At 44.0% G+C, this 23613-nt stretch overlaps 1 protein-coding gene across 1 annotated transcript in view; it reads left to right on the top strand.

Annotated features, from left to right (window-relative positions):
* The window catches only part of ZCCHC24 (zinc finger CCHC-type containing 24), a 175269-nt gene that overhangs the window by 140590 nt on the left and 11066 nt on the right, over positions 1-23613 (top strand). Inside the window, exon 3 of the mRNA XM_075934759.2 lies at positions 12995-13159. Coding sequence (XP_075790874.1) covers positions 12995-13159 — 165 coding nt within the window. The remainder of the gene's footprint in view (positions 1-12994; positions 13160-23613) is intronic.

Genomic DNA, 23613 nt, shown 5'->3' with positions numbered 1-23613 from the left:
TAAAAGCATTTTCGGAACAGAGCGTCTAGATTGGCATGGGCGCTTTTCCGCAAAACCACTTTTTGCGGAAAAGCGTCCGTGCCAATCTAGATGTGCTTTTCTGCAAAAAAGCCCCAATCGCCATTTTCGCTTTTGGGGCTTTTTTGCAGAAAACATATCTGAGCTGTCTACACTGGCCCTTTTGCGCAAAAGGGACTTTTGCCTCAACAGGAGCAGAATAGTATTTCCGCAAGAAGCACTGATTTCTTACAGTAGGAAGTCAGTGCTTTTGCGGAAATTCAAGTGGCCAGTGTAGACAGCTGGCCAGTTTTTCCGGAAAAGCAGCTGATTTTCCGGAAACACTGGCCAGTCTAGACACAGCCGGAGAGTTTCTGAACATGAGCAAGGCCACTCTGCACTTTGTCTTTTCCAAAACGTCTCAATGGACTGTGAAGCAGAGATTGGTGGTGGCGTTCCCCCTTCCTTATAACAATATTGGCTTTCGAGGCTGTGGAGAGCTCAAATATCAAGATACAGCTCACAAAACACTGCGCCACTTGGGAGTTAGTCCGTGGCTCAAGTTAGTGGATTTTATTACTCTTATGTCACAAGGAGAGGGATTTAGTTAACGAAGGGTCCCCTCCACACAGATGTTTAAGAAGCCCTCTGGGTAAGTCACACATCCAGTATCAGGCTGACTTGCCGTTGCAGCATTCTGTACCTTTCAGGTATGCAACACACTGTTGATCTCTGGAGCATGTGACATTGCGGGGGAGAGGGAAGGGGTTTTAATAAATTGTTCCTTTTGCACTTTTTGTTGATGCAACACTCTGCAAGTTGTTTATAATGACTCCAATCTCAGAGCTGGGCACTGGGGCTGGGTGTTTTGTTCTTTGCTGACTGTGCAAATTGATACGTTGGCGGAATTGTCCAGGGGAAGCAGAGAGACCTTTATTACGTCCATCATTGCCAAGCGATTTGGCAGTTTCTTCCAAGAGCTGCATGATCGGATAGGTCCTGTTAGAGCGCGGCTGGCCAACTACCAACAGAAAAGATTAACTTAAACATGTTTAAAATCTCATTATGGGCAATTTGTAGTTTTGGCTGAAGAAAGGAAAGGGATAAAAAAAAAGTGCGGAGGAGTGCCAGGGTGGGGGAGGGTTTGTGTCATATTGTTGCCATTTTTGTTGCTTATGCTATATGGAATAAGAGGCCATAGATCTGTGCATAAGCTAAAGGAAAGACATCCACTGGCTTTTAAAAGCCAACGTTTGAACCAGGCAGGTAAGAAAATTCAGTTGGTTTCAACATTTCTGTATACGCCCTAGAGAAAACTTTCTTGTCGCAAGTCAGCTGTGGGACTGAACCCGGCTAAGCTTTGTTCAGCACAGGACCAGGTGGGGAGCTGGCAAGATGGTTTTGCACCATTTTTGCTATTCCCTGAACCCAGGGCCAGCTATGGTTCTGCCCAGTCCTGGCAGTAGCGAGAACAGCTTGATAGCTGCTCTAACTTGTGCCCAATTCTGACAGCAACCAAAGGAGCCATCTGGCAGGCAGGAATCACTCCCTCTGCGGGAGTGCTGAGGGGGGTGGTAATGCGGTGCCAGCATGGCAGCTGTACAACCTGGGGACTCCTTTGTGTGAGGGAAATTCCTGGAAAAGTCCTTAACGCCAGTGCAGCACAGAGGAGCCAGGGTAAGGTGGCACAATCTAGAGCCTTAATAGGAATGGGACAACTGATGAACATCCAAGCTGTTGTTACTTGTTTATTAGAGTTTGGATCCAAAGTGCTCAGGAAATGTTGAGAGGCAGCCTAAGCCTATGGGCAACATTAAATAATATATGAAATGTTGCTATGGTGGTATATTTAGACCTTGAATGCGGAAACGGACAGATGCCCGGGGAAAGACATGGAGATTTACTAGGGAGCAGTGTTTCCTTGTGCAGCCGCTCAGGAGAGATTCAGATGCCCCCCAGCTGATTAGCAGCGCACTCACAGCTAGATTTTGTTTCTATTGGTGGTGCACATTCACACATGCCTTGGAGCACATGCAAAATGTTTCTGCACATGGGTGGAAAAAAACTGCACATGGATGGGAAGATTAGGGGGGACCATTGCTTGGGAGCAGATCTGTTTATATATTTCAGGGTTAAAAGCCTGGTACAAGCTTCCCAGCCACTCAGGTAGGGGACAGCTGAAAACACTCGGGCCTTGTCCGTGCTATAGCTTGAATTATTTTCAAACACAGTTAGAGTCTAACAGCTGCGGCATGGATCAGATTCCCCATAGGCCATTGACAGCCAAAGACAGAAACTGTGCCCCAGACTACCTGGGAGGAAGGGGAGAATAGAGTGTGTCTGACACAGTTAGCAACTCAGTCCTTCTCCATAAAGGGAAGGGGCATAGTGCTTGCTACACTTTGCCAGATTAAGCCGGGGCTATATTTTAGCGTGACACTATCTTCAGTAATAGAAAAAATAAAAAAACAGGAAACAGAGAAGGTAAAGTTTACTGAATGAACCATGGGATGGAAAGAGCAAAGTCCAATTGGAAGATTGTTTTGCCGGGGATGGGACTTGATGACCTCTTGAGATTCCTTCCAGTTCCAGGATATGATGATTCTGTGCTTAACGTCCCACGATTCCGTGCCTAGACAAGCAATTGTCAGTGCCCTATAGATGGCACAGGACGGGGTGGGGAAAGGATTGCTGCAAATGCTGTTCAAACAACAGGAAACTAGTGCATGGGGGGAACAAACTGGAGGCCAGCTGTCCAGGGAAATCAAACAATGGGAGGAGGCTTTAAGATAGAAAAAGCCAAGGACTAATGAGGAGAAGCACATCAGTGTATTCCTTCTTGCTCTTTCTTATTACTTGGCTAAGGAAACGCTTTGGATTCCATTTGAGGAGAGCCATTTTTATGTTACCTTTGACCTGTGGCTGAGGGACTCCTGTGGCCTGAAAGGGAGAGGCATTCACACACCCAGAGGAACAGGCGCCTCAGATATGGGGAGCATTCAGTTTCTCGGAAGGCCTTGTTTAACTCAGCCCCCCTTTTCCCAGCGTAATCCCTGGATAAGAACTGTGTGTACACACAAGCAAGAAGGTCTGAAAGTGATTGTCTCAGGACCGCTCTCTTGGTGGTTAGCAGCCCACCAAGATCATCATGTTTGGGTTTTGCCTCCACCCAAGTGGTTCTTTGTGAACATTTGAGTATTGTTTTGTCAACCTCTTCAGCTTGGCTTGGGTAGAACCGAAGACCAGAGAGGGTTGGAATGGAGACACTGCTGCTGTCACAACTTCTTAAGGCAATTTCTAACCAGAGAAAACTGGTTGGTTTGTTTGAACATCTAGATTTCCTTTGGTGCAGCGTTTAGGAAGCTGAAGATACAGGGAGGATGGCATCAAACTAAAAACATTCATTAAAAAAATTATCAAAATGCTGGCAGAGAATGCTCTAACTTTGGCAGCAAACTAATTGAAATTACTGACAGAGAGGAGTCGTGATGGGCTCAGAGGTCAAAATAAAAATAAAACAAATGTAAATGTAGCCTAGTGATGAAAGGAGGAAATTACCAGTGGAGTCAAGGCTTCTGGGTTCATTTCCTGGTTCTGTTTCCTACTTGAGTGACCTTCAATAAGTCACTGAGGCCAAATTCCCAAAGTAGACACTAAAATGGAGTGTCTCCATTTTTTGGGTCCTGATTTTCCAAGAGATTGAGTATCTGTAGACACCCGCTGATTTCATTTGGAGTTGTGAAGGCTCGGGATTTTCAGCAATTAAGTGTGTCTGAAGTTGGCGACCTAAAATATGAACAATCCATCGTTAAAAGCTCCTTTGACATTAACATGTCTATATCTGGTATTTCCCGATCTATAAAATGTAGACCATACCATACGTCATGAGGCGTTGTTAATTATTTTTTCTAACGTGCTGTATTCGTTTAGAGTAAGCAGACCTCATTACCTGCACCTTACTGCCACAATTACTACTCCTGAGAAACAATAGACCTGCATATACATCTGCAGTAAGTCTAGGAAGATTCTTTGGCTGAGTAGAAATGCCTCTGAAATTCAGTGAGAGTTAGCTCTTCCTGACTCCCTTAAACTCCTTTGAAAAATCCTAAGCTTAAAAACCAGCCTAGGTTAAAAATATATATAGCATATGGTTTGTTAATAAAGATATCTAGGGCCTATCCTGAAGGAGTCTACACAAAGGACTCCTGATTTCCATGAGGAATTGTGAGAGCAGTGAGCCTGCAGATTTACAACAATCCATTGACCTGAACTGTACAACAAAATTCTCCAGACCCAATTAAATTAAGTGTCCTAAATAAAGATTTTTTTTTATAAATTGACCCCCAAAATGGAAATTGCTTTGGTTTTGTCAGAACTATTTTCCCGCCCCTCATTTAATTCCCATCTTCTTTCTTTATCAGGGGAGATGGTGGATTAGAGGATTAAATTTTGGACTCATTTACACTTGGGTATCCAATTGTTTCTCTTTGCATACGGAGCTTCTCTTCGCAGTCCTGCTGCAAATTTACTATCCTGGTGTAGTGTCAATTTTAGTTGTTTCTCCTCTGAGTTAGAACACTTACAGGGCCAGTCAGATTTCATGGGAGCCCTGTCAACAGATTACGTTGGCACCTTAGCTGCCAATTCAGTTCATGCAGGTTGCCAATGTTATCTGATCTCAGGAGCACAAAATGATGGCCACACTGAAGAATATAAATGTGTAAAAAGCAATGCAGGTCGTTGATAATGTTCTCTTCATAGATATTACAAGTAGAAAAGGTTAGGCTAGTTATGTGGGGGCCTCCTGTTCCTCCACCAGTCTTTCTGCAGGATGCAGCACGCTGAATGTACTGTTCTCCACTGCTCACACATGCAGCTCTTGAAGTAACACAGCTCTTAAAATCTCCAGCAGCCACGGAGCTGCAGTCCCAAAGTTGTTGCCAAGTTCGGGTTTTCTGCCAAGCACCTGCCTTTTCTACATTCAGTCACGCACGCAGAGCAACTTGGACTTTTGAACACTGAGAAACGGGACAAGCAAAACAAACCTTTTCCCAGAACGATGGACCCGCTTTACTTCTGTAAACTTAATTTGGGAAGTGTCTCACGAGGGTAACAGAATGTCTATATAGGAATGGATAACAAAGATCTATAGGCTGGTGGACCCAGGAAAACCTCAGTGGTCATTCCAGGGCCAGGCCTAGGAGCTAGCCTCCCTTCAGATGAGCTCTCTGAATCCTTAGTTTAAAGGCATCCTCTGCCCCTTTTCTAAATGGGACTGGTAAACAAAGAGAGTTTGCATTTCAACAGGCAGATTACCTTATTAGAGGAACCTTTGATAGGTCACCATGCCCTTCTGATGCAGAAAAGTCATTGTCATTAGGCAACAGTGGACAAAAGTTAGTAGCTACATAGAAAAGATACAAATATTTCCACACCTGTTTGAATCAGTCCCTGGGAATGAGAATTTGTTATCTTTGGAGCGTTTGACTGTATATTTTCAAAGCATGTGCATCCCATCTTTAGCATGAACATGTTATGTGCTACTGTCCCTAGGTAAAATACATGTTTGGATGTTTGTACTGTGTATACTGTGAATAAAATAAAACCTAATATTTAACCAAGATCATTCTATAACTCTTGAAATAGCCTCACTCCCACAATGGTCCTTGGAGTCATTTGACCAAAGGAACCTCCCTCTCGAAATATTTAACTGTAGCACGTCAGGACAGTCCATGCTATGTCTTATTACATATCTCTTTCTAGATGCAAGTGTATGTGCATTCGCTAAGTAACAGAAGCCTCACAAAATACCCCTCTCACACAACTCACATTATTCTCTGGATCAAAGTGTTGGCTTCCTATTTCTCCCATCCCAAATCTGCATTCTAAGTATGTTAAATATTTGCCCCTATATTTCTTTACTCCCCCTACTATCTCAGGCCCCTGGAAAACATTTTGTTTGTTTGTATTAATTCCTGTGCCTGCTCCAAAAGTAGTCCCCACCAACCGGGTAAAATTATAAATATATATATATATATATATATAGGAACCGTTCCTTTATATAGGCAGTGAGGTCGTTGCTGCCTTAATTTAGCCACAGAACCTGTATAGTGTACGAGAAGGAAAGAACAAAACTTCACTGAGCCCACATTAAAGTATGCAGGAATGGCGTTCAGAAGACGCCCGTGTTTACTTGCAGTATGTCTATATTTGTCATGAAAATCATTGAAACAATAAATGTGCTACCCCACAATGCCATTTTCTGCAGTGTCACTTTTCGGCACAGAGCTGTATTAGTCAGAATATTCAGTGTGGGTGTGTTATCTCCCATCATGAGCCTGGATTTAAATATAGCTAAGGATATATACTGGCAGTGCTACAACATATACTGAAACTTGAGGAAACACCAAACTATCAGATGTCAGTGCACAACTGAATAAATCTACCAGGATAGTCCAGTACTGGTTTTGACACAAGCACCATGCAGACATGCTATTTAATGAAACCCTATGTTGGAAGAGGTAGATATTATAAATAGTCCCACATAGCCTGCCCAAAAATGCCTGACAACATTTCTATCTCTAGTCCTCAGCCTATCAAAACCAGAAAAATGCTTTTGCTCTCATTCATGAATTATTGCTTTAGCCTCTAATTCTTTTACTGTCCTAATGTTTTCAATACGGTGGCTATCTGGCATTAGGAAAGATACAGTTAAAGGCTTTATACCAATGGTTCTCAAACTGCAGTTAAAAAACAACAAATAGTCTTGCAGCACCTAAGAGACTAACAAAACATGTAGATGGTATCATGAGCTTTCGTGGACACAACCCACTTCATCTTTTTTTGTTGGTCTCTAAGATGCTGCAAGATTATTTGTTGTTTAAGTTTTTCCAGTTACGGACTAACACGGCTACCCCTCTGTTGTTTTTAAAGTTACTCATTAACATGGGTCCTACAATTGACAGGTACTTCTTCTGCTATTATATATATATATATATATATATATATCTTGGTTTCTGTTATTTCCACTCTAGTTCACCTGATGAAGTGGGTTTTACCCACATAAGATCATGATTCTATATATGTTGGTTAGTCTCTAAAGTGCCACAGGACTACTTGTTGTTTTTCCAGTTCCAGACTAACATGGCTCCCGCTCTGAATTTTTTTAACTTGATGTGAGGAGATCGAGAACATGGTAATTGCTGTGGGTAGATCCAAACTGTGTTCAACGCCTCCCACGTGGTGTGTGATTTTAACTCCTGTTAGACCGTGGGGTTGAACGCACTCTCCTACAGCAGATGCAGAGCATGTGGGAGGACAAATCGCCTTACAGGTGTGGAGCCCTGTTGCATGTGACACTTCATACCAAACAGGATAGTTAAGCAGACGCAGCATCTGATTGTTCTCTAATACAGTGAAGTTTTGCTGGAGATTACAAGCAGTAGAATTCCCTTTTGAACACTTGTACTGAGCACAGATTCCTGCTCCTGTTTAAACAGTTATGATTGAAGTGCAATACTTCTTAAAATTAAAAAAAAAAAAAGCGCTACTGAAACAGACTTGGCCCAGCCACCATACAGACAAGTGTTAGGCATGGTTCCCCACACACCAGTACATGTCAGTCCCAATCTTCAAGACCATCTACAGTCCCAGTCCTGGACCTTGCTGTATGAAATGCATTATGAAATGCAGTAGAGCAGAGGTGGGCAATAATTTTTGCGGGGAGGGGGCACTCCAAGAATTTTGGTAAGTGGTCACAGGCCGCACTTTTCTATTATATTAATGGAGGGGGGCCTGGGATGGAGTTTAGGGGCAGGAGGGAGCTCCAGGAATAGACTGGAGCGCAGGAGAGGGTCTGGGAGGGAGTTCGGGTACAGAAGGGGATTTTGAACCCGGGGCAGGGGGTTGGGACATACAAGGGATTGCCAGGTACAGCCTCCGGCTTACCAAAGGCAATTCCCAGCCAGCGGCACTGCGGGGCATTCAGGCTGCATGCCGTGGTGGCCCCATGCTGCTCAATAGGAGCGGTGAGGATGGTGTTGGGGCCGAGGGCAGCGCGTGGAGACCCATTGCTCCCTACCCCAAGTTGTACACAGAGACATGCTCGCTAGCCACAGTGTTTCTGGGAGCAGTGTTGCTGGGGCTGCAGCAGGCAAGCAGCCTGCCCAAGCACCCCGCTGATCCGTGGGACATTTTCCTCCAACCCTACCATGGCAGGCCAGAGGAAAATGTTTGGGCAGCTGGATCCGAACCCATGGGCCATATTTTGCCCACCCCCCATGGGAGCAAGGGTTCTCAACTTCATTGAGACCACAGCCTGCTTTTGACAACAAAAGTTACTGCCTGAACCCACCCACACCCCGTTGCCCTGGCTGTTGGGGGCCAAAGCCCAAGTCCCACCTTCCAGAGCATTGGCTTCAGCCGCAGAAGAGGACCTGTCATCTGAGCCACAATGTCCAGGGCTCAGCGTTGGCCCTGGGAAGTAGGGCCTCAAATTCAGCTCTGGGTCCCAAGAAGTCTAAGCCAACCCTAGCAACCTCATACAGAGGGTTCTGACCCACTTTGGAATCCCAATCTACAGTTTTGAGAAATACTGCACTAGATGTTTGGTAGTTTCATCATAAGGACTAACAACCATTTTGGAAAAGACCCTCATAGGTTTATATTGTGACCTACATACTAGTTTATTGTGTTGCAAATAAATTAAGTATTGTTTTCACTTGTAAATTGCAACAATGGACATCAAGGCTGTGTCTACATTGGCATCCCTTTCCGGAAAAGGGATGCTAATGAGACACTTCGGAATTGCAAATCCGCGGGGGATTTAAATATCCTCCGCGGCATTTGCATTTACATGGCTGCCGCTTTTTTCTGGCTCGGGGTTTTTGCCGGAGAAAAGTGCCAGTGTAGACGCGATTCTCTGGAAAATAAGCCCTTTTCCGGAAGATCCCTTATTCCTACTTTCAAGTACTTTCAAGGAATAAGGGATCTTCCGGAAAAGGGCTTATTTTCCAGAGAATCGCGTCTACACTGGCGCTTTTCTCCGGCAAAAACCCCGAGCCAGAAAAAAGCGGCAGCCATGTAAATGCAAATGCCGCGGGAGATATTTAAATCCCCCGCGGATTTGCAATTCCGAAGTGTCTCATTAGCATCCCTTTTCCGGAAAGGGATGCCAATGTAGACACAGCCCAATAGATTATAATAAAGCAGCAATAATGCCACAGTACGTGAAACCTGCAGGTAAAAGTTACCTGGAAATATTTGCTGCATTTCTGTCACATAGATTCTAACCCTTACCTCAAAATAAGTGACATAGTTTGCCCTATGCAAATTGTGTAGTTTATTTCGAGGTAATTTTGAAATAAAGCACTATGCCGACAAGTCTCTTTATCCTCATGGAACAAGAGTTACAGGGACGCTAAAAGAGCTGTTATTTCAAAATATATTTTGAAATAATGGGCACATTTAAAGACGCGGCATTGCTATTTTGGGATACTTACATGTGGATGGTTTGGATGCTGAAGGTTATGAATCCCAAGGTTTCATTACGTTTTAAAACCAGACAATCCATCCATCTAACAATGATATAACAGATTAATGTATTTAGTGAAGGAACATTTTATGAGGAGAAAAAAAAACCATGGAGTCCTATGCAATAATTGATCATATGGATGTACTCTAGTGTGAATGCATTTTATACTCTTAGATCTTGCTGAAATTACTTCATGCCATCCTAAGTAATAGCATATTTATCACAGTCACATTTTCGAAATAATATAACAGGCAAGGAGGCTTAAGATTCACCCATGTGAGATAAAACATGCCCCAGAGCAGAATTTATACGAGGCCAGAAGCAAACAGAATCTGTACACAGCTGCTGAAGTATAATTTTACTGAATCCACATTTTCTTTATTGGGACATATGTTGCCTAAAGCATTCAGGTTACTCTGAGGCTGTTAGAATCCATCAGAGGGTGTTAAGCAAAAGCTTAGGCAAAAGAGTAAACATCATTATGAGAGGCAATGATGTAGTTGTCAGACCGTCAATCCCAGAGAGAAACATGATTCACTGTTTCCAGGACTTGGGATTGGAAAATGAAAATCTAAAATGGAAACCATGTGGATCTCCAATACTCTTAGATGAAGGACATTTCAATCATTGTTTTCTACCCATCATTGTGAGTCATAAAATGAAGGAAATATACTCAGGAGGGTAGTCAAGAGAAATAACTGTAATTTCTGGCCTCGTCATATTAAGAGTTATGAGACATTTCCCGCCCCCTCCCCCATACTTTCAGCTTCTAATTATTGTGATCTGTCATTAAATAAACCCTAACCAATGTAGCAATTTATTGTTAGAGCTAAATCATCACCTAAAGGATTTCTTATAGGGGTGACTTACAAATGAATCCAGACTAACTAACAAAAGTAAAGCTTTCCTAACTACAGCTAGCAAATAAACACAGCCATGGGGAATGGATGAGGATCTTCTCCAGGGCTAGTAGCAAGTTCAGATTATCTGTACACACTGCTGATATAATAGCTAGTATGAAGTAAGCTGCCCATCCCAACCCACCACCTCATGGAAAAAATATGCATTTCATGCCCAATATAACAATTCACATCCTTCTTCTGAGGGTCAGCAGAGAGGTCATGAGTCAAATAGGAATAGAGGCCTAACAGCCCTCTCTGAAAACTGAAGCCCATTTAGGGACCATTCATGAGAGCTGCCTAAGGGTACGTCTACACTGTAACACTATTTCGAAATAACTCCTGCTATTCCGGAATAACAGTCCACTCTACACAGCAGGCAGTTATTTTGAAATAGTGTCAAAATACTGTCAAGCTAGAGGACTTCTTACTCCAACTCCTGTAACCCTCATTGTAGGAGGAATAAGGGATATCAGAGGAAGAAGAGTGCTCTACAGGTAGTCCCCGAGTTATGCGGATCCGACTTATGTCGGATCCGCAGTTACGAACAGGGATTTTCTCGCCCCGGAGGACTCGAGTGGCGGGACACCTGGTCCCGCCGCCCGCCTCTTCCGGGGCGAGAAAAGCTGCTCCCCATCTCCCTGGTCTGCTGCTGGTCTGCACACCAGGGAGACGCTGAGCAAAGCGGCGCAGGACCCGGCCCGACCCGTGGCGCTTCCAGCTGATCTGGAAGCGGCTACGGGTCCAGCCCCGGGGTCCAGATCAGCTGGAAGCACCGCGGGTCCGGCCCCAGGTCCTCCGCGGCTTTGCTCAGTGTCTCCCTGGTCTGCAGACCAGGGATATGCTGAGCAAAGCGGCGGAGGACCCGGGCCGGACCGCGGCGCTGATCTGGAAGCGCCGCAGTCCGGCCCGGGTCCTCCGCCGCTTTGCTCCGCGTCTCCCTGGTTTGCTGGGGGGACGCAGCTAGTGCCCCCCTCAGCAGACCAGGGAGATGTGGAGCAAAGCCCGGGGCCTGTGGTAGAGCAGGTGGGGCGCTGCCGGTTGGTCCCGCAGCACCGCTCCTTGGCGCTACTGGACCAACCCGACAGCACCCCAGCTGCTCAGCCCCAGGAGTCCTGATTCAGCCGTTGTTGATCAGTTTCAGCAGTGGCTGAATCAGGACGCCTGGGGCAGAGCAGCTGGGGTGCTGCTGGGTTGGTCCAGTAGCGCCAAGGAGCGGCCGCGCTACTGGAGCAACCCAGCAGAACCTGAGCTGCCCTACCCCAGGCGTCCCCAAGTTAGCTGCTGCTGAAACTGACCAGCGGCTGACTACAGGAAGCCCGAGGCAGAGTTGCTCTGCCCCAGGCTTCCTGGAATCAGCTGCTGATCAGTTTCAGCAGCAGCTGACTTGGGGACGCCTGGGGTTCTTAAGTTGAATCTGTATGTAAGTCAGAACTGGCGGTCAGTTTCAGCAGCGGCTGAATCTGGACGCCAGTTCCGACTTACATACAGATTCAACTTAAGAACAAACCTACAGTCCCTATCTTGTACGTAACCCGGGGACTGCCTGTATTTCGAAATAAGTGCTGTGTAGACGCTCCCTATGTTAGCATCTAGATACTTCTATGGTGGATACTCTATGGCTGTGTCTACACTGCACCCCTTTTCCGGAAAAGGGATGCAGATTAGACACTTTGGAATAGCAAAATCCGCGGGGGACTTTCAAGTAGGAATAAGAGATCCTCCGGAAAGGGGCTTATTTTCCAGAGAATCACGTCTACACTGGCGCTTTTCTCCGGCTTATCCCCAAGCCGGAAAAAAGCGGCAGCCATGTTAATGCAAATACCGCGGGAGATATTTAAATCCCCCGCGTATTTTGCTATTCCAAAGTGTCTAATCTGCATCCCTTTTCCGGAAAAGGGGTGCAGTGTAGACACAGCCTATATGTGCTTAAGACATACTGACTAGCAGTTGAAAGTAGCAGTCTGGGAGTTCAGATTTGTGGTGCTCCATCTTTGCCACGGACTCATTCCATGAACTTGGTCAATTCACTTAGCATTTGTGCCTCCATTTACCTGCCTATAAAGTGGGAGCAAGTTGCGTGCTCGCTCGCTCTCTAATTCTTGTTTGGAAAGAGCTTTGGCATCTTTGAATGCAAGGTGCTGAGGATATGCAAAAACCATTATTATCCTAATATAAAGGATGCGCAGTACAGAACAATCACAAGCATGGTTCGGTGTGATTTATTACGTTTCTTAAGAGAAAATTGTGGAGATTGGATTGGAAAGTTGATGGACTATCGTCATCAGACACTATTCTGCTGTAATGGAATAGATCTTATTGTCAGAACAGTAACTGCTGATCATAGAATTTTAAATATCCTTTTTATGTCATTTTAGAGCTATTTGGTGAGTACTTCATAGCTATTTAGATCCGTCAGTACTGGTAAAATTGAAGTCTTGTGTTCACTAACCATTTGTGGAGGGGCACTGAATCCGATTGTTATGAACTTCCTGATTGAACATTCTTTTCTATCGATTTGCTCTCGGATAATGAGTACTTACTTTTCCTTTTTGTTGTAATTTAGGCTCGTCCAAAAGGAGAAGGTCTGACCCCGTACCAGGGCAAGAAACGGTGCTTTGGTGAATACAAGTGCCCCAAGTGCAAGAGAAAATGGATGAGTGGAAACTCCTGGGCTAACATGGGACAAGAATGTATCAAGTGTCACATCAATGTTTATCCTCACAAACAGGTAGGGTGGCTGCTATGCAGTGTGACCTCTGGAGATACAGGAATGGAATCAAGAGACTTCTGAGCTGACCTGTAAATCGGGGTGGGTCCAGATTGAAACTTGGGGGGACAGTGTACGGACAAGCCTTGTCACGGGCAGGTTTTTATTCCTAGTGAACACAAACAAGCAATTTAAATTCATCTAGCTACGTATTTGCAGCAAATATTATCATGGTTTTTATGACAAGTTATATGCAAACAAGATGCAGTGTCATAGCATGCAAAACCAGAAGGGACCAGCAGATTATCTAGTCTGATGTCTTTTGCTCACGGTCTTAACGAGCTTGCCGATCATGGTCTCAGGGTTTCCAAATGTAGGCGCCCTGCTCTTCATTGGAAAACGCCTCCAGATTGGAAACAATAGGTCTTTATAGAGTGAACAATGCACTGTGGCCCCAACCCTGAATGGGACCTTTGAGATAGAATCATAGAATAATAGGACTGGAAGGGACCTCAAAAGGTCATCGAGTCCAGCCCCCCGCCCTCAAGCCAGGACCAAGCTCCGTCTACACCATCCCTGACAGATGTCTATCTAACCTGTTCTTAAATATCTCCAGAGAGGGAGATTCCACCACCTCCCTTGGCAATTTATTCCAATATTTGACCACCCTGACAGTTAGGAATTTTTTCCTAATGTCCAATCTAAACCTCCCCTGCTGCACTTTAAGCCCATTACTCCTTGTCCTGTCCTCAGAAACCAAGAGGAACAAATTTTCTCCTTCCTCCTTGTGACACCCTTTTAGATATTTGAAAACCGCTATCATGTCCCCCCTTAATCTTCTTTTTTCCAAACTAAACAAGCCCAGTTCATGAAGCCTGGCTTCATAGGTCATGTTCTCTAAACCTTTAATCATTCTTGTCGCTCTTCTCTGTACCCTTTCCAATTTCTCCACATCTTTCTTGAAATGTGGCGCCCAGAACTGGACACAGTACTCCAGCTGAGGCCTAACTAGTGCAGAGTAGAGCGGCAGAATGACTTCATGAGTTTTGCTTACAACACACCTGTTGATACAACCTAGAATCATATTTGCTTTTTTTGCAACAGCATCACACTGTTGACTCATATTCAACTTGTGGTCCACTACGACCCCTAGATCCCTTTCCGCCATTCTCCTTCCTAGACAGTCGCTTCCCATCTTGTATGTATGGAACTGATTGTTCCTTCCTAAGTGGAGCACTTTGCATTTCTCTTTATTAAACCTCATCCTGTTTACCTCTGACCATTTCTCTAACTTGCTAAGGTCATTTTGAATTATGTCCCTATCCTCCAAAGAAGTTGCAACCCCACCCAGTTTGGTATCATCTGCAAACTTAATAAGCGTACTCTCTATCCCAATATCTACATCATTGATGAAGATATTGAACAGTACGGGTCCCAAAACAGACCCTTGAGGAACTCCACTTGTTATCCCTTTCCAGCAGGATGTAGAACCGTTAACAACAACTCTCTGACTACGGTTATCCAGCCAATTATGCACCCACCTTATTGTGGCCCTATCTAAGTTATATTTGCCTAGTTTATCAATAAGAATATCATGCAAGACCGTATCAAGTGCCTTACTAAAGTCTAGGTATATGACATCCACCGCTTCTCCCTTATCCACAAGGGAGATACTATGATAAAACATAATAATAGCAATGGGACTCCTAATATGAATGATTCTCCTCTCCCTGACACCATCTTTATTCCTGCTTAGCTTAGAGGTGTAAAAGGTTAACTGGTTACACGGTAAGTGTTAGGCTGACCAGATGGCTTACTTGGTAACCAGGCTTACTTGGTAACCAGTTAACCGGACTGCCACCTGCATGGAGCTGGCTGACAGGAATCTGATGAGGTCCAGGTGGCAGGGAGGGTACATGGCGGGCAGGCAGGACCAGCTGCGCTGCATTGGCCCCAGATCTCAGCTCCAGCACATCCACCTGCAGCAGTGCCAGTGGCCAGTCTCTTTGGCCCAAATATTTAGTAGTATTTAGACATCTAAAGTTGCTTTACAAATCCAAATTGAGCCACAGAATCATTTAACACGTGCATGGCAGCCCAGTCTTTAGGGCCACATAGATAGGGAAAACCCTGGTTCCTAACACGAGGTTATATGGGACTCTTTATGTAGATGAGGTAAGCAAAAGACAGCTCATGTGGACTGCATGATTCAGCATCCTACCTTGACTGTCATTAAAGTGAACTAACGATCATTAGATGACCCTGAAAGCATTGTCAGGATGCTAGATGCCCCAGAAATGACTTAGAGTAGTTAGTTGCCAAAGGGGCATCCCCCATATGTGGCAGGCTACACATCAGAAAGCATAATAAGGATTCGTAGTGGGTCCTTAATTAAGGTCCTTAATGCTTTGTGGAACACATTATATATCCCGTTACTTGTCCTCTGATCCAAATAATCCAGTATTTTTCGAGAGGCCCATAAACAATTAAGTGTGTAGAGGGGTAGTTTTGGAGGGTTTTTTAGGGGAAAAGAAAGATTAGTAAATCTAAATGACTAAGGCTTGATTTTTTTAAAGCCCCATATTCCAAAGGCTGTGAAGTAAAGTATGTGTGCATTTTATTTGCACACACAATAACAGTGTTGGAACATGCAAATCAGTGGTTTGCAAATCATTAAATCCAAAGCAGACTGCAAAGAGTTACAAAGGGATTTTACAACACTTTAGCTGACTGGGCAACACAATAGCAGATGAAACTCAATGTTGGTTGATAAATGCAAAGTAATGCACATGGTAAAATATAATCCCAAATGCGCATACGAAATGATGGGGTCTAAATTAGCTGAACCCATCAATAAAGAGATCTTGAAGTCATTGTGGATAGTTGAGTAAAAATGCCTAGTGGCAATTAAAAAAAAAAAAGGAAGAAAGAAACTCAACAGGATTATGGGACACATTAGGAAAGGGATAGATAAGACAGAAAAAATCATATTGCCTTTATATAAATCAGTGGTATGCTCACATATGGTATGTCTACACTTGCTCCCTAGTTCGAGCTAGGGATGCAAATGTAGCCTACCAAAATTGCTAATGAAGCAGGGATTTAAATATCCTGCACTTCATTAGCATAATCTCGCCTGCGCGTTATTCCATTCAACAGCTGATTCGAACCAGGAAGTGTGCTCTGGCACGCATTAGTTCGAATGAAACCCCATGGTTCAAACTAACGTTACTCCTCAAAAAATGGCACCCTGTCCCCAAGGGACCCAGCCTCAGGCACAGGGGCAGAAGACCGTTTTGCGGGGCCCCCGGGCAGCATAATTCCGCGGGCCCCCCCCTTTTGCCACGGCGCATGCGCAGTGACGCTATACGCATGCGCGGTGGCACCACGGCGCATGCGCGGGGCTTTTTGAAGCACGGGCGCTCGCCCTGCCCTATATCCGCCCCTGCTTGGGCATTATCAGGGAGGCCAGGCATGGGGAGACTTGGCCTTAAAAATAGTTACACAAAACCACTCATGACTTCCATTAATTAGAACATAAGAATGCTCATACTGGGTCAGACCATGCCCTTGTCTTCTGACAGTGGACAGTGCCAGATGACTTAGAGGAAAAGAACAGAGAGCATTTTTCAGTGGCCCATCCCATTGTCCTATCCCCACTGCTGCCAGTCAGAGATTTAAGGATGGCATCCCAGGTGCCACCTTGGTGAAGAGCTATTGATGGACCTATCCTCCATAAACTTAGCTAGCTCTTTTTCTAACCCTCTTATAGTTTTGGCCTTCATAACATCCCCTGGCAACAAGTTCCAAAGGTTGACTGTGCATGATGGCATGAAGAAGCATTTTTTGTTGTTTGTTTGAACCTGCTGCCTACTATTTTCAGTGGGTCACCCCTCGTTTTCGTTGACGTGAAGGGATAAATAATACTTCCTTATACACTTTCCTGACACCGTTCATGATTTCTTGTTAGTTGTCCCTTTTCTAACATGAACAGTCCCAGTCCTTCTAATCTCTCCTTATATGGAAGGTGTTCCACACCCTTAACCATTTTGTTGCCTTTTTCTTTACCTTTTACAATACTAATGTAACTCCTTTGAGATGGAAAGACCAGAAGTGCATGCAGAATTCAAGGTGTGGATGTATCCTTGCTTACATAGTGGCATTTTACATCAATTTAGAACATAAGAATGGCCATAACGGGTCAGACCAAAGGTCCATTTAGCCCAGTCTCCTGTCCTCTGACAGTGACCAATACCAGGTGCCTCAGAGGAAATAAACAGAACAGGGAATCATCAAGCAATCCATCCCATATCGACCATTGCTAGCTTCTGACAAACAGAGACTAGGGACATTCCTGCCCATAATTGCTAAGAGCCATTGATGGACCTTTCCTCCGTGAATTTATCTAGCTCTTTTTTGAAACCTATTATAGTCTTGGACTTCACAACATCCTCTGGCAAGGAGTTTCACAGGTTAACAGTGCATTGTGTACAGAAGTACTTCCTTTTGTTTGTTTTAAACCTGCAACCAATTAATTTCACTTGGTGATCCTTCCTCTTTGTGATATGTAAAGGAGCAAATACTATTAAAACAACAGGCATAATTAATCATCTATGCTTATTGTATATTTGCCATATTTTTAGTATTTCCCATACCACGTACAGGAAATATTGCAAATACAATGATAATGATTAACAGCTGTTTTTGTTTTTCATGGATCCTGCCATCCATTTTTGGTAGCCTTTATCTCATACACGCACTATCAGTGAAATTAGAACTAAAATAAAACAGTAAACATAACTAAATGTAAACTTAAAAAACAACAAAAATAATCTGGTAGCACTTGAAAGACTAACAAAACATGTAGATGGTTGTTTTTTAAGTTTATTCTGTACAGACTAACTTGGCTACCCCCTGAAGATTTTATAACCAAATGTGTTATGCTGGCTGCTGTGTTCTGATGCTATGGCAGAATAATTCCACAAATTAATAAAAAAGTTACTTTTTGGACAACACTCACACTTTTTTAACATTGTTACATTGAGTCTTCGCAAACTGGGTGTCAAATACAAACATAATTGTTCTCAACTTTCAAGCTTGCCATAACTGTTCTCACCTATGTATCCTTTCTTCCATCCTCTCCAGAGCTTCTGCTGGCTTCATATGGTCTGCAGCCTCTTTTTGTCTTCTCACATTTCAGCATTTGGTCCTTGTTGCTTGGAACAGCCACAATTCCATGAGCTGACCACCTGCTCTTTGCTCCTTATAACCCATTGAGTTCCCATGCCGGCTGCCCACAGAAAGGGTCTCCATGCAGTCTTGTCCCATTATTTCAAATACCCTATCTGTCCAAATTAAATAAGTCTTCTCAATACATCTTGAATAAATCTCAATGTTTGCATATTACCATGTACAGTAATGATTTACTGGGTAGACACACATTTTGTTATTTCAAAATGACATCAGTTATTCCAAAATAACGATGCTGTGTAGACATACCCTGACAGAGCCCACCCTGATACCGCTGCAGACGATTTACTGGACAGTCACTTGAATTCTGGTTTGGGGGGAAAAACATTAAAATTGCCTTTTCCAAGAGGCACTTGGCCCTACGTTTTCTTCTTGCTCATGAATTGGATTTTGCTGCCATTTACGTTGCTTGTCAGTGTGCCCAAGAAGTAGAGCCAGTCCCCATAACCACCCTCTTGGCATTCTTGGCAGCATCACAGCCCAGATGCAAGCTCTGAGTGTTCATTTTCTCCCCTTACACTCTTATAGCATCATCTGTGTCCATGGTTTCTTCCTGGTTGGCCTCCTGTCAAGCCATGTCTTTGACCTTCTGGCTTGCTACCTTGCTGTCTGTGATGACAGCTGTTGCAGTGGTACAAAATCAGCCAGCTGGGTTACTGACATGTCTTGTTGGAGACCATTTTCTTCCAGCTGTTAGGAATTTATTCCCTTGGACCGAAAATAAATGCATTGTGTAAATAAATTCTCCATGAAATCCAAAAATCCAGGCTCTGGCTTGTATGGATCACTCAGAAAGGTAATTTTGTCAGTGGGGTGAACTTTGTGTTTTACCCTAAGAGCATGAAGTCATGAGTAAAATTGTTTGGGAGTAAACTGCCTCGATCCAGCTGACAAGAAATATAAGAAGCTGGAAAAAAGTACCATCAAATGGCATTTGAACCAAAATTACTTTTTGGACCATAGCAGCACTTCACTTGCACAGTTATCAAGAGATAGCAATAGAATAACATTAAGCAACACAGACCTATACAAAAGGGCATTAACACAGCCATAACCACATCTCGCTTCGTTGTGCTAGCCACTGGCCTAACAGCATACGAATGTTTATGTCTCTACATAAAGAGTAACCAGATATTTCCAGTCTTAATGACTTGTTCCCCCCAAGAAAAAAGAGCAAGAATTAAAGCAACGATAAGCAGGGCCGATGAGAGATGTCTCTGGGCCCTTTAGGGGCTGGCTCTGGGCCCCCCAGAAGGAGACACAGGCAAAATTAGCAGGACTGGGGGGTGCACGTCATCAGGGGCTCCAGCCACTGCAGCTGCTGAGTTAGCGGTGGCCTTGGACCCTTTTAAATCATCAGGCTCCTTTCTCCTCTCCTGTCTGTCAGCATCCCTGACCATGAGAGACCACAATGTGTGTCTCTTTCACACCAAATTAACAGGCTGCATCAGTTCTGCCTCACAAAATGCCAGTTAGGTTTTGCACACGGCCATCTCCTATTGTTGTTATTAATATTTTTATTGTGGTATTTCCTTAAGGCCACAACTAAGTCGGGCTCCATTTGCTAGGCACTGTGCAAGAATACAGTAAATAACGAAGAGCTTACTCCTACTAACGTGGTGCTGTCCAGTGACAACGGGACTATTGTTTCAAAGCTACTTGCCCCATTAATAATGTGTCCTCCGAATCGGAGGGCATAGTTAAACATGGGGGAGCTTTTTTTAAAATCGGTTAGTAGAAATGCAGAAATATGTCAGCTGTATGCAAACTTCCCTACTTCTTAATATTGCTTACACTTCTGATGTGATTGATTCTGCTTATTTTCTTTTGGCTTTGTAGCACAACATTTCCTAACAGGGGAAGGATAGCTCAGTGGTTTGAGCATTGGCCTGCTAAACTCAGCCTTGTGAGCTCAATCCTTGAGAGGGCCATTTAGGGATCTGGGGCAAATTTGTCAGGGATGGTACTTGGTCCTGCTGTGAGGGCAGGGGACTGGACTCAATGATCTCTCAAAGTCCTTTCCAGTTCATTTCTCTCTCTCTCTCTCTCTATATATATATAATAATTTCATTCTCATAAGCTAAAATCATTGCTGCATAACAAGAGTGATGGAGCTACACCCTATGATCATGTGTACTGACACTACAGACAAATTGTGTACACGCTGCATAAGAGTGTTAATTGTGTTTAAAGTTGACATAGGAACTGCTGTGTTTGAACAGGCCAATGGTCTGACTGTGGGCATTACTGGATCCTTCAGAGAAAAGTGAGAACAAACCTGTAATGATACATGTGTAAATACTAAGAACATAAGAACAGCCATACTGGGTCAGACCAAAGGTCCACCTAGCCCAGTTCTTGTCTGCTGACAGTGGCCAAGACAGTGGCCAATACCAGATGCCCCCGAGGGAGGGATCACAACAGGTAAATCCTGTTCTGTCACCTACATCCAGAGAAACAGAGGCTAGGGACACCATTCCTACCCAAACTAGTGTCATGAGGGAAATTTCTGACCACTTAAGGATTACAACCATTGTAACTGTTATCCTGTCTGGTGTAATTGTGGAGTCTGTTTTTATTCATACATGTCTAATCCTTTATTTAAACCATGCTAATCTATTTACCTCATTAAGACCTTGAAACAATTAATCCCCTGGGTTAATTGCATGCTGTTTGTTCACTTACATTTGAATTTCATTAAGTTCCCCTTCCTATTCGTATTATGAGCCAGGGCTTGGCTGGCCTTCTCCCTTTGTGCTGTTATTATTTCATAGCTTGCCACAAATCAGCATGTTCTCTTAGCCAAACAAGGTAATTATAGACACCTAAAAATAAAACTCTGCAAACAGGGCAGGTCATATCTAGTCCATGGTACAGCCTTTGAGGGGGGAAGTGAGCAACCATGAAGACCTCCCTTTGAAGAGCCCCTCATACCAGCCCAAAGAAGTACTAGAGTTTGTCCTCATACGGGAAAGACCTTGAAGCATGTCCCCAGACAGGAAGATCTCTTTGGCTATCCAGGAGACATTTTGTCTCCACATGGGCTCTGCACCTTAACAGTCCTCTCTTCACACAGCCTCCACACACACACAGGCAGGGGTAGATCCACAAACAGAGGACCCCTTTTCAGTGTGCCGGACTCTGAACTCTTTGAGACATAGCACCGTGATCTTAGATCCACTGGAGCGCCCACACCTCTGTGACTGTAAATTACTGCTTATAGTCAGGTAATGCTAAGGAGCAGTACATTGCCCCTGATAATCCTTCCATTGCTGGTGCAGACTCACCTCATGTTTCTAACAGTTCATTCATTTTCATTTGTTGTTGGTGTTTTGTTCGGTTAATTATTTACTTACTCGGGGTGGGATTATAATCTGAAAATGCTGAATGTGGGTTATCAAAAGGCTTCAATTAAAAGTTAATTGAGGAAGCAAATCTTGCAGTTTAAATATGGAATCACTTCAGCTTTGTTTCATGTTATTCTCAGTAGAGAAGATCAGAATTTCCTCCTCCTTCCACACCCCACACAGACACAAAGAAAAATGTATGTGAAAAACTAGATATTTTTCAATTACAAAAATGGGTGCTCACTGAAAAAACAAAAACACCCAAACCTCCAGTTTCTTCCGTTTGAAACAGTTTCAGATTTTCAATAAAAACTTGAAAAAATTCAGTGGAAAAAAAAATGGGTATTTTCCCCATGAAATCATTCAGAAAACAAAAAGCCATTTTCCCAATGGAGAAATTATTGCTATATTTTATTTTATCTTCTCTACTTCTTGGTGTTTTATTTTTCCAGCCCCCGGCACTTGTGATCAAAGAATCATAAGTCAGAGGCCCTGATAGGCCTTGAAGCGGTGCAACACAGAACTTGCAGCCCAGAGCAGGGGACTGTGATATCTTTAAGCCACCTCTGTGCCTTTCTGTTCTTGGGGTGCTGAGGAGGTGAGGAGGCTCTTGACATAACTTAGGCCTGGTCTACACCTGAAAGTTAGGTTGACCTAGAGCTACATTGCTCATAGCTGTGAAAAATGTCATGCCATGTGCAATATAGTTAGGTCAAGCTAACCCATTCTAGTAGATAGGATTGCCAGGTGTCCGGTACTGACCCAGACAGTCTGGTATTTTCGCCTCCTGTCTGGTAAAAAAAATCAGAAAATACCGGACACCTGGCAACCCTACAACACGCTCTGCAACTGGATCCAGTCCATGCCCCCTTCTCCCCCCAGACCTCCATTCCCACAGATCCCCTGCTTACCTGGTTCCGCAGGGAGGCTGCCTTCTGGCTCGACCAATAAAAGAAGATGGCTGCCAGCAAAAAGCCTAAAGACCTGAAGCAAGGGGAAGCAATGTCTTCCCTGGGTCTTAGTGCTCAACCGCTTTGCTCTTCCGATCCCTATTCTGATGCTGCATGCACTTAAAGGGTCTTGCTTTTTTTAATGCTGTGGGGGTTTGGGGAGGTTTTGTTGTTGTTGTTATTTTGTTTAATAACGCTCCGGGTCCTTTTTTGGTTTTTTGCTCACCAACTTTGGTCTCCCCCTTTTTTTTTCCCTCAATAGAATTTTTTCCCCAGTGGTTTTTTGGGGGAGTGTTCGGTATTTTTGGTTAAACCAGCTGGCAACCCTACTGGTAGATGCATCTAGATTTATGGAAGAATGCTTTCATCCACTCTCTCAAATGGAGGGATTTGTGCCAATGACAGAAAAACTCTTTCCAGTGTGCAGTGTCTACATTGCTGAAGCACTTGTACTGCTTAAATATCTCTGTGGGCTTGTCTACATTACAGCTGCTAGCTCAGGCTATGTCTACACTACAGTGATCTATCGGGAAAAGGTACGCAATTTGCATACCTTTTTCCGATAGTTTTTTCAGAAGAGGCTTTTTTGGAAAGCCTCCTCTTTCGGAAGAGCCCTTCTTCCTCATGGGAGGAGGAAGACAGGGCTTCCGAAAGAGCACGTCTACTCTTCCACCAAAAAAAAGCAGAAGAGCAGACGCATTCCCTGGACTTTAGCCTCAGAGTCTTTACAGCTTGCCCTCAACAGTTCCTTCCCTCAAACCATTATTCCCCCTTCTGTCCAGATGCATCTCTCAGAACCTCAGGAAGCAGGCTTATAGTTGGACTGCACTATGTCTGTAGTAGGGGAATTCTGCTCTTGCTATACACAGGGCGTTGAGTGCCTCTTTACACCCTTCTGGGCCTTTTACATGGTGTAAAAGAAAAACTG

This window comes from Pelodiscus sinensis, chromosome 8 (assembly GCF_052426305.1).
Source record: "Pelodiscus sinensis isolate ZL-2025 chromosome 8, ASM5242630v1, whole genome shotgun sequence".
NCBI lineage: Eukaryota > Metazoa > Chordata > Testudines > Trionychidae > Pelodiscus > Pelodiscus sinensis.
Note: the sequence above shows the minus strand (reverse complement) of the source record. Positions and strands in the feature narration are given on the sequence as shown.